Below are 11,469 nucleotides of genomic sequence, written 5' to 3' on the forward strand. Positions count from 1 at the left end.
TCAACACTACAAGAACTGAGAACTTCCAGATGTACAAATTGGTTTGAGGAACCAGAGATCAAATTACCAACATCCATTGGATCATAAAGAAAGCAAGGGAATCCCAGAAAACATTTCTGTCTGCTTCATTGACTATGCTAAAACTTTTCAGTGTGTGGACCACAACAAACTGTGGAACATTTTTAAGGAAATGCTAGTAGCAGATCACCTTACAAGTCTCCTGAAAAGTCTGTATGTAGGTAAAAAAGCGGCAGTTCGAATTAGACACAGAATAACTGAAAAATTTAAAACTGGGAAAGAAGCATGACAAGGTGTACATTCTCACTCGAGTTATTTAACTTCTATACAGGATACATCATTCGATATGCTGGACTGCATAAATCTCAAGCTGGAATAAAGATTGCTGGGAGAAATATTAACATCCACAGATATGAAGATGACACTGCCCTAATGGCAGAAAGCAAAGAATTAAAGAGCCTCTTGATGAGGAGAGGAGATGCAAAAACTGGCTTAAAACTCAACATTCAAAAAACTATTCACAAAAATATACTCAATATTCATGGCATCCAGTCCCACCACATCATGGCATATAGATGAGGGAAAAGTGGAAACAGTGACAGATTTTATTTTCCTGGTCTTCAAAAACACTAAGGACCTTGAGTGCAGCTACAAAATTAAAAGACACTTACTCCTTGGAAGGAAGAAAGGCTATGAAAAACATGCACAGTGTATTAAAAAAGCAGAGACTCACTTTGATACAGAGGTCTCTAGTGTCAAATCTATGATTTTTTCAGTAATCATGTACAGATGTGCGATCTGGGCCATAAGAAATGGTGAATAGCAAAGAATTAAGCTTTTGAATGGTGGTGCTTGTGAAGATTCTTGAGAGTCTCTTACACAACAAGGAGATCAAACCATTCAATCTGAAAAGAAATCAACCTGTGACCCCTGCTGACTCGGCTGAGGCATCTACTGAGGGCCTCCAGATGGAAAGAATCGATGCTTCCTCTGCAAAAGTGCCTAACCATGGCAGCTCCAAGCAAATAGTTTGTAGCCCCACCCATGGAGAAGCTCAGAAAGGCTGAAGGCTCTGTATACTCTGGGTCCCCCGATACATGTGTTGCATTTTCCCCAGCAGCATTGAAAGCCAAGGAAGGGGCATTCTGTGTCCTGGAGGAGGGGTATGGCTCAGGGATCCACTGGGGCCACCACTTACCAACTAGGACTGGAAAGGACAGAGAAGGCATATGTGGCAGAGAGCTGGTGATTGGGGTGTGGGGACAAGAGGGAATCTTCTCTGCATGAAGTACCTCACCCAAAGTCCCCTGGAGGAGAAGCCCGGTGATAAGATCATCTGAGATGGGACAAAGAGAGACTATTTCATTGCCCCTTTTACTTCCTCTGAATGAAGAGGTGGTGGAGTTGGTGGGTCATCACAAACTCTTCCAGGGCCTAGACCATCTGCCGGTCGCTGTCCTTGGGGCTGCCTCTCCCCAGCTTCAGTTATGTAGTTCTGGAGGAAATTGACAATCATGTGTGCTGCCTGGTCAGGGCCTAAGACCATGTAAAACCAGTGATAAGACCCCATCTTCCTACCAGGTGGCTGATCTGGGGCTGCACATGTGATCTGAGGTGGGTCATTCAGAGAACACCCTTGAACTCTGATGTCTGCAAGCTTCTTTCATTACTAGGTGATGCCTTTGTAATTTAAAACCCTAGGGCAGGTAGCTTGGACTCCCTCACTAGGTGTAGAAGCCTTAAGGAAGAAAGCTGCCAGGCTAAGACCATCAAAGAAGTGTGAAGGGAAAGAGTGAGAGTGAGAGAGAATTGATGACTTCTGATTTCTTGGGTCCAATCACTGAGATCTTTGTATTTGCTCTGATTCTTGTATCTTGGATTCCCAGAATCATTTCAATAAGTCTCCCTTTTCCTTAAAGCCATTTGGAGTAGGGTTTCTCTCAATTTTGATTCAGACTTGGTTCTAGATCCTTCACTCCCAGACACAAACAGAGGTAGCCATTTTCTTCAGCACCATTACGAGTGAAACGCTTTATTCTTTACTGAGAATAGGGTGTGAAGACCAACAAATACAGTTCACAGCATCCTGGGCAGGAGTACCCCAAGTGTGATTTAGTGTTTGCTTGGAGCACCCTTACTGATTCCTGAACCACACCAAGCATTTATACTGCCTGTGCTAGGCCAATCCTGTCATTTCCTCGATCAAAGACTGAGAAATACACCCTCAGGAAGACTTCTCCCAGGATCCAGCTCTCTGTAGATTGACTCAAAGGGTTCTCTTGAAAGGTGGTATAGCAGTGGCCTCTAGAATCCTGGGGGAGTTGGAGACACACATCAGTCAGCATGAGCCCTTACCGGTGACTCCCCCCAATATCCAGACCAAGCACAATTCTTTGTTTTATTTCCCTCTTTTGGTAAGTATCAAGGGGTTTTCTCAGCAGCAGGAAATATGAGAGTTCATCCAAAACCAAAGAGGTCAAAGACATGAGGTTGTCTTGTGGAAGGGTGTGGTGAGTGGAGGACTAGGAGTTGGGGAAACAGAGGAAGGAAAAACAACAAAGTCCTACTGTAGAGCGTAAGGAACTATATTCAATATTCAGTGATAAACCATATGAAAAACATATATATATATGTGTGTGTGTGTGTGTGTGTGTGTGTATATAACTGAGTCACATTGTTGTGCAGGAGAACTTAATGCAACACTGAAGATATGCCACACTTCAATATAATTTTTTAGATAAGAACAAATGTGTCCCTAGTTCCCCTCACTCTCTGTTTCTTTCCTTCTGATTCCTGCTCCTTGTTTTCTGTGCAGAGAAAGCTGATCCTCCTCCTGCAAGCCACAATCCATACTTTATTGAAAAATATTATTTTGTATTGGAGTATAGCTGATTAACAATATTATGAATTTCAGGTGGACAGTAAAGGGGCTCAACTGTACATATATGAGTATCCTGGTCCCAAAGATAGCCCTCCCATCCAGGCTGTCATAAAACTGAGCAGAGTTCCCTGTGCTACAAAGTAACTTGTTGGTTATCCATCTTAAATAGAGCAGTGCCCACAACACGTTCTTGCAGACTTAACTCAGGAAATCTGAGAAGCATTCTTTGGCTCGGCTCATACTCGCCCTCTTTGGCCCCTCCAGGCTTGGTTGGATAATGTACTCTCGTTCCCCATTCCCACAGGTCAGTCCATAGCCCTCATCACCCCTAGTAAGTTCCCAGTGCCCCAGTGCAGACAACCTTGAGATGCTATTTGCATGGAATCCACTGCAGTTTTGCCTAGAACCAAGCAACCCTCCATATGGCTCAATGAGTTTGTGGTTTTAGAATTCCTGAAATTCCCTCTCTTCCTCAAAGTCTTTGAGCCCATCAGCCTGCTCTGAACTCCCGCAGGGAGCTTACGTGAAGCCTCCACCCTGTGCTGGGGCTGAGCAGTCCCTGTGCACCCTTCATTCTTCTTAGGATCCAACCTCCCCACAGAGGGGCCAGGTACCCCGACTCACAAAGGAGGCACCTGGCCGGAGCAAGGGGAAGAGGAAGCCGAAAACTAGGCTGAGCATGTAATTTATCTTCAAACCAAGAAAACTTCAAGAAGGGAACAGAGACTGTTAACTTATGCTGGGACATCACACTGGGACTGTCCCCAGCCATTCTCCTTGTAACATGGCCTATTTCCGGGACTGTGAGAGCTGAATTTCATGTTCATGCACGTACATGTTCAGAACTGAAGCTCTTTGAGAACTGAGGACCTTAGTGATCCCCTCTCCCTGACTCCCACCATGCCATATGGTGTGGCATCTCCACATTTATTTCAGGAAGATCAGTGTCCCACACAGCCCTTTTCTCTCAAGTGATTGTATTTGTGGGAGGCCCTGGCCCAGCCACAGGGCTCAGCAGCATCTGCAATGCTGCGACATGGCCTCCAGAGGGCGCCCTCCTCCCAGCATAGCCAAAAGGGTTCCTACAGGCTGCAGTTTGAGAACGAACCCTCAGTGTTGTCCCCTCACCTTGAGGATGTAGGCTCGACCTGGCACTGGGTAGTTGATGCCATTGATGGTGAAGATGATAGAGGGCAGGGTATTGACCACAGAACAATAAACGTAGTGCTGTTAGAGAGAGAGGGCAAGAGGTTGGCTCTGGAGATCCTTGTTGTGTATGGAGACTGGGAGTGACCCTGGGGTATGACCCTTTACCTTGGAACCCCGTGGCCTGGCGCCGATGAGATTCTGTATGTTATTGACCAGTTTTCTTGGGCCTCGGATCAGTGATGTCCCGGTGTCAACAATGGCCTCGCAGCCACTAGAACAAGCAACAACCTTTCTTTTCATGGTGATGCTGAGAGACAAAAGAAGAAAGCTGGCATTAAGGTCACTCTGAGTCTCCCCAGAGTTGTCCCCTTCCCGACTGTCTCCTAAACAGCCCTTCCTCTCTGGCCCTCTTTTCCTTTCCTCTCGACACAGCATCTTTCTTGACATCCTCGAATGCAGTACTTGAATACACCAGGATATTTTGTACCTTGACACAAGCTGGTCTTCATTCCTAGAATACTCCACTCCACTTTGACAAAAAAAAAAACAAACAAAAAACAACAACAAAAAAAAAAACTTCTAAACTTCCAGATCCCAGTTTAATTGTACAGTTTTTGGGAAGTCTTTCCCCCAGTATTTATCAGTCCCCTGTCTTGGTCAGTCTCTGTAGACCCTCCCTCATGTCTGCTGCTGCTGCTGCTAACTCACTTCAGTCATGTCCGACTCTGTGCGACCTTACAGAGGGCATCCTACCAGGCTCCACCATCCCTGGGATTTTCCAGGCAAAGTACTGGAGTGGGTTGCCATTACCTTCTCCTCCTCATGTCTAGCATGTACCAAAGTCAAAATTCACTATGTGAGCAAGTCACTTCATGTACATCTGCCTTCTTAGATGTGAGGGGGAGTTTTATTCTCCTTGCCTCACTAAAGTGCCTGGCACACAGTGGATGCCCAATGCTTGTCTGTTCAATGAGTGAATGAAAACTTAGAAAACAATAAGAAACCTCCAGAGAGCTGTATCTGGTGGGGAACAAATAACGGATCGCACACAGAGTGAGGATGGAGATTCGCAGGGGCAGCAGATTCTCATAGTAAGGGGAGAGAGGGGATCCTTTGGGAGAGGGTGTCTCCCAACACTGCTCCTACATCCAGCTCAGACCCTGAGATCCTGGTCAAGAAATACATGACTAGCCCACAGAAAAGCCAAAGGATAGGTCAGCTTTTGTCTGAGGGTATCACACAGAATCCTACCAATTATGCCTCTTGTCCTCAGGTCACTCCTGGATCCCACCTTCCTGAATCTCTGTTATAGACCCTGTCCCACTGTGTGCCCAAGAACGTGGGATATCATTTTCATTAGTTGCCTTCACATCTTAAGACTGCAGCCAAGCACTTTTCACTGCTGGGTAGTTGCTCCCTAGGAAGGCCAGTTTTCCCCATATTCTCAGGAATGTCCTTGTTTTTAAAATGACATTTATCTGTACTGAGAACTTTCTATGTCCAAGGTGCCCTGAAAGTCGGTCATCTTGTCATAGCTTTGTTCATACTTGTGAAATTCTCTCCGATCCTCTGTTCACCACATTGTAGAGTCCTCTAACCATGCTCCCCACCTCAAAGTGCAGTGGGTGCAGCCCTCTCCCAGCTGCACAGACCTCTCTGGACCCTTATAGGACCCTTGTCAGAGCCCTGGTCAGAGAGCCTGGGGATTATGAACTCATGGGTTGTTTGTGTATTTATGGGCTTTTGTGTTTGTTTGTATGTGTGTTTGTATGTGTCACTGTGTGTGCTTGTGTGTCTCTGACTAGCTATGCATGTTTTATGTGTCTCTGTGTATGTTTATGTGTGTCTGCTTGTGTGTTTCCATGTGTCTGTGTGTCTGTCTGTCATTGTGTGTGGTGTATATGTCTGTGTGACCGTGTGTCTGAAAATGCATTTGTGTGTGTCTGCCTGTGTCCATTTACGGTAGTTGGAGCATCACTTGGGCTGACCCTCAGAGGGAGGGTCATGTGGACACTCCCGTACACATGTGCTTACCGGTCCATGTAAACACTCCAGTCGCCCTCTTCAAACAATGGTATCCAGTTGAGCTCTCCCTTGTAGTAGCGGTGGTCCACTCCACCAAACATCACCACACTGCCCTCCCGCTCGTCTCTGTAGAGAGAAGTGAGGAGGTGATCCTTGGAGGACAGTAACAACAGCACTGTCTGAGAGCTGCACTTGTCCACCCATCAAGGCCCTAATAAGGTCTTCATGTACAGATGCAGAAATAGCTTCTAAGAGACATTGAGATCCAGACTGTCTGTTACTGACTAATGAGTGCCACAGAGGAGGTTAGAAGCTGAATCACTTGGCTGGACTCCACCCAGTGTGTCTTCTGAAGATGCCCTGGACCTCCAGCGACCTGAATGCTGAGACACTCTTAGAGGAGAGGGTGCTGAAGTGTTTTGGTTTTCTCCTTGTCCAGCTTGTCATTTTTCAGGAAAATCAAAGAATGAGAGTTCTAAGGGTGTGGGTTCAGGTCACCCAGAGTTGGCCTGTGACCTCTAATGTCCAAAGGGCCCACCCTCAGAAAGGGCCCCACCTCTTCTCTCCCTGTCTTTAAATTCCTAATATTTCTTTTACAAAGGGTCCCACACTTTTGTGCCCCAAACTTTCATTTCTCACTAGCTCCATAAATTGGGTAGCTGGTCCTGGGCTCCCAGTGAAATGCAAATGAGGAAGCAAAAATATCCACAATTTTCCATATCCACCTTTTCCTTCCATCCTTATCAAATTCATAAGCAAATCCTAATGCCTTTCCTTCAACTTGTTTCCTGTTGCCTTCCATTCGCCTTCTTCCTCACTCATCCCCCTAGACCAAGTTACTGGTCTTGAGCCCAGGAGTAAGGTTGTATTCAAATAAAATTTTATTTATAAAAGCTAGTGGTGAATCCAGGTAGGGCCTTGGGGCCATAGTTATCCTGGGTTAGATTATCTCTTAGGATACTCTTCTATCAAGTGTTCTAATTTTCATATAACTGAAAGCATCTTACAGCTAATTTGGATAAAGTGATTGTCCATCTCAGACTTACTTGCTGAAGTAGAAGGCAAAAACAGGCTCAGAAATGGCACCTTCATTCTTCAGCTTGTCAAAGATGGGGATGGCCCCTGAGCGGGATAGGTTGGGGTAGTTCAAGCCCAAGATGCCATCAAAAACTGTGCCCTCAAACCCGGATTCTGCCATGCTTAGACCAAACGGCTGGTCAGTACTTACAAGGTCCCCAATCTGTGGGAGAGAAGAGTGTTACCACTTACAGATACGTGAAGTAGGGCTAGGACTGGGCTGGAGTGCATTTTCATTAGATCCTCAGAGAAGAATTGAGGCTGTGCTCTGTCTTAAGTGCCCCATAGATGGTTAGACTAAGCTGGGAGGGTAATTTGGGTTCCTTTTGAGAGAGGCTGTGAATTTAAAAATCTGCCCTTCTGAAAAACACCACCTGAGTGAGTCAAAATTGCCTCCTGGCTTCTCTGCAGGTGGGTCAACCAAGAGTCAGGCCAGGTCCCATTGGTGCCTCCTTATGGACAAAACAATCAAGAGCAAGAGAGCCTTCTCTTTGGCTTCTCTGTGACCTAATGACAGGAATGGACTTCATTTTCTGTAATGTACTGTGGATTCTGCATCTGTCTTGGAAGACAGAAGCCGAAAACACAATCATTTTTGCAGGCGTCTATGCAATTACTGCCTGGGGATTTCACTCTTGGGGATATGTGTATATTTCTGTGAGTGTGTATGCGAGAGAAACAGAGAGAGAGGAATTACTCAAGTATTTTGAGGGAGGCAGGCCATAGGTTTATTAGACTCTCAAGGGTCCTCTAGAGTGAGAATTCATTTATCAGGCCCCTTGACTTCTCAGGCCTCCAATTTCCAACTCTGGATACCTGAAGCCTTGTCTGCCCCCAGGGTTCCCAGATCAGTTTTATCCTGTCCGCAAACACTGCACAGCAACTTCAGCCCTGAAGAGCCAGCCTAACTCCATCGTTTACCACATGTGTGCCCTCAGCAAGGCCCTTGCTGTCTGCACCTCAGTTTCCTCATATGTCTCATGAGCTAACCAGAGTACCTGCTGTGTCGGGTTGTTGCAGGATTAAACCGGTTATCACCTGAAAGTGCCTGAGTCTGTGAATATAAATGTGGGTGCTTTTATCACTTCTTGCTCCCAGCAAAATGAACTTTGAACTGTTCATGGGCAGAGGAGCTGCAAGTCCACAGCATAAGCCACTCTCTGGGTTAGCTAATTTGCTTGTTCGTGTGTCACCATGGGCACTGCCTCCCCAAAGACATGATCCTGTGGATAAATGGCCAATATCTATGGGAGTTAGACTAGGAAGGGTCCTGCCAGATGGTCCTGAATCTGTTTGCCAAGCAGTGGCAGCTTCATAGCCAGTCCTGACTCAGCGTTTGTTACACTGTTACCCGAACTGTGTCATGAACAATAACTCCTCTCATTGTCCCAGATCCATAGTTGATGCTGAAGGTCTTTCGGGTAGACCGGAAGGTGGAAGACTGATGTTGTCTGAACCTAACACGTGTAGCTGTAGACACAAGAGATGAATGTCATCATGTGCCACGGTGGAAATAGGGTGGCAGGGCAAGTGAAGGATGGTCTGGGTATGGGGTGTCTGTACTCACCACAGGCTGGACTGGTGCAAAAGAGGGAATGCACCCAAAAGTCAGCTGAGCCTGTGTCAAAGACAACCTGGAATTCCTGTGGGGGTGTTCCAATGGTGATGTTACCCATGTAGACCAACTACAGGGTGAAGGAGGAAATGGGTTAGTGCAGAACTGTCTACCCTCTATTCCCACACTGATGCCTCCCTCTGGGTGTCACATATCTCTTGAAATCACTTTCTAACCACAGTGCAGCTCACAGACTTTGGTTACACAGGTGTTTGTATTTGATATATATTTACCTGTGCTACATTGTATGCAGGATATTGACTCTATGACCAGGCTTTGAAGTGGTACCTCCTGCATGGGAAGCCCAGAGGCGTAACAACTGGGCCTCCATGACCACGGAACACCCAGGGAAGTCCTGGTTCCTTCATTTGACAAGCTCTGTTGTCCCTTCAAACCCAGCCTTAGCACCCCCTTCTCCAGGAGGTCCTTCTTGATCAACCCCAGATACTCCCTCTAAATTCAGACCACATCCAATCAACACCACATAAGTGATCATTTCATTTGACATGTATTTACTCTTTGCCTATCTCTCAGGCTGGCATGGGCATTCCTGAAGACAAATAAGCCTTTTTCTAATCTAAAAACTGTAAGAACTATGTTAGATTCTTATGGCCATAAACAGAATACAGGCTCAGTAACTTTTTACTGCTGTTTTTCTTGCATCTGTGGAAACTGAATTCCTCTACCTGGCAATTCACAATTACTTTGTAATTGTTTCTACCTTTTGTTAAGTGATGGTTCACTCTTCATCTGTAACTGAGTAGCTCACTTACTTCAGAAGGAAAAATCACCCTCAAACTAATGACACATATTTGACAAAGAAATGGATATTTACCAGCCACCTGTTAATTGTCAGGCCCAGTCACAAAGACCAACAGTTGAGGATGAGACTGCCTTCTCCTCTGGTTAGGGTCCCTGTTTTCCAGTGTCTCTGCCTTCTGCAGGAACCCTAACCCCAGCATCCCACCTGGCACCTCCAGATGAGCCCTATGCTAGGCTAGAGCACCAGGAGGTTTTGTGAGGCACCGTCCTCCCAAAATACTCACATCATAGATGTTTCTCAGTGGGTGAATAGTTAGATTTGAGCCACGAAAAGAAATCTGGGACTGTCTGTAAGCGTGCTTCTTCAAGAAATTATTCAGCATGTTTTTTCCACTGAGGGTGTTTCTCATGGTCTTCACTCTCCTTAGAGGTATTCTTTTACCAAGCATTTGACAAAGAAAACAAAGAAGATGCTACAATTAGCTGTCAGTGTTAAGGTATAACTATCATTGTAATGGCCCTGTGTATTTTCTAATCATTTTTATGAGGCACATTGTTATTATAATTTTATGCATATACCATGGCGAAGACATAGATTTGAATGCAGGTTCTTTTCTCCAATCTTGGGTAAGCCATAGGACCATGTGGTGTCTCAGTCTCTCCTTTGGTAAATGGTGGAATATAACAATACAAACCCCCCCAAATAGAATATCTTGGGGATAAGTGAAGCGATGGATACAAGGTACCTGATTAATAGGAAGTCTCAACAATGACAGCTATTAGCATTGCTGTTGCCATCCCACATATCCCTTCTCATAGAACCTCAAGGAAGGAGGTAGAAGGGGAACTCATATCCTCTTTTACAAGGGAGCAATTTGAAATGCAAAAGGTTTCTGAGTTTGCTCTGGTCACACTGCTTGTCAGGCACAAAACAGTGTATATAAAATAGCGAGCGTATCTTTCTCCAAGTTGAAAGAGAAGAGAAAGTTTAAAGAAGAATCCAAGATATAGGGAAGAAGGAAGGGAAATTCAGAGGCTTGAGAAGGAAGTACGAGTAAAATGAAAAATTAAAAGAAAACAACACTAAAAGAAATAGACTCCCAGTGACTTCCAAAGAGATGGAGAGATAAATAACAGTGATACAGAGATGCAGACATAGGCATATACACACTGAAGTAGACAGGGAAAAAAGAGAACATGTTGAATAAAATCTAGAAAAGTGCTATTCCAAAGGAACACATTTACATCTGCATAGACTGTGCACTGAACAGTTGCAAGGAGTTGTATTTTCAAGTCATGACATGAGTGGATCCCAATTTTGTTCAACCCAATACTACACCAAGACCTTGGGATCCACAGTTCCTCTAGCAAGTTACTTATCAATAAGTAAGAGTTGAACTTTAAGACTCTTAGGGAAATATTTCATTCCCTTCTAAACCTGATGTGTGGAAGAATAATCATATAAAAAGAAAAATCCAAGAAAGGAATATCATGTGACATACAGTTGCTGTACTTACTTGACTATGCACTCTGAGAAGGCCACCAGCCCGAGGAGTACAAGCCACTTCATGCTTCTTTCCTGGATCCAAGTATTCAGGGAAGTTTAGGTTCTTTGCATATAGTGCTGACTGGGAGCCCCTAGTTATATGTGCTCTGATCTACCCTAGTTTTCCCCTTTAGGCCACTAAAACATCTGGAAAAAAAAAAAAGGAAGAAACAAAACAAAACTCGTGATAAAATCTTTACCTTCATCAGTGTCCTTGGTGAGTGGACTTTGAAGCTTTTTAGAATACAGAGAATTGAACTGTCATCTCTTCCTTGATCCTTGGCTGGAAAATCAAACTGATCTTCATGGACATCTAAGAAGACGGAGAACCTTGCCTGCTTGGAGAAAAAACTGCTAAATACATCATGAAAATGGATACTAGGGGCCATGCTCAAC

General features: G+C 45.0%; 1 protein-coding gene across 1 annotated transcript; it reads right to left on the reverse strand.

Moving 5' to 3' along the window:
* Positions 1-2,180: 2,180 nt before the first annotated feature.
* On the reverse strand, positions 2,181-11,097 carry LOC138427329 (pregnancy-associated glycoprotein 1-like). The gene is made up of 9 exons (XM_069566682.1): positions 11,045-11,097; positions 9,812-9,962; positions 8,718-8,835; positions 8,502-8,620; positions 7,120-7,313; positions 6,083-6,199; positions 4,214-4,355; positions 4,028-4,126; positions 2,181-2,330 (listed from the first exon to the last, which is right to left on the reverse strand). The coding sequence occupies exons 1-9, from the start codon at positions 11,095-11,097 to the stop codon at positions 2,181-2,183; spliced, it is 1,143 nt and encodes a 380-aa protein (XP_069422783.1).
* Positions 11,098-11,469: the final 372 nt, after the last annotated feature.

This window comes from Ovis canadensis, chromosome 21 (genome assembly GCF_042477335.2).
Source record: "Ovis canadensis isolate MfBH-ARS-UI-01 breed Bighorn chromosome 21, ARS-UI_OviCan_v2, whole genome shotgun sequence".
Lineage (NCBI taxonomy): Eukaryota > Metazoa > Chordata > Mammalia > Artiodactyla > Bovidae > Ovis > Ovis canadensis.

Bases quoted from the DNA above. Each gene is read 5' to 3' on its own strand.
- LOC138427329 (XM_069566682.1), bottom strand. From the start codon at position 11,097: ATGAAGTGGCTTGTACTCCTCGGGCTGGTGGCCTTCTCAGAGTGCATA. The intron at 9,963-11,044 runs GTAAGTACAGCA...GCTTGGTAAAAG, and splicing joins TTCTCAGAGTGCATAGTCAA to AATACCTCTAAGGAGAGTGA. The intron at 8,621-8,717 runs GTGAGTACAGAC...TTGTGTCTACAG, and splicing joins TTGCACCAGTCCAGCCTGTG to CTACACGTGTTAGGTTCAGA.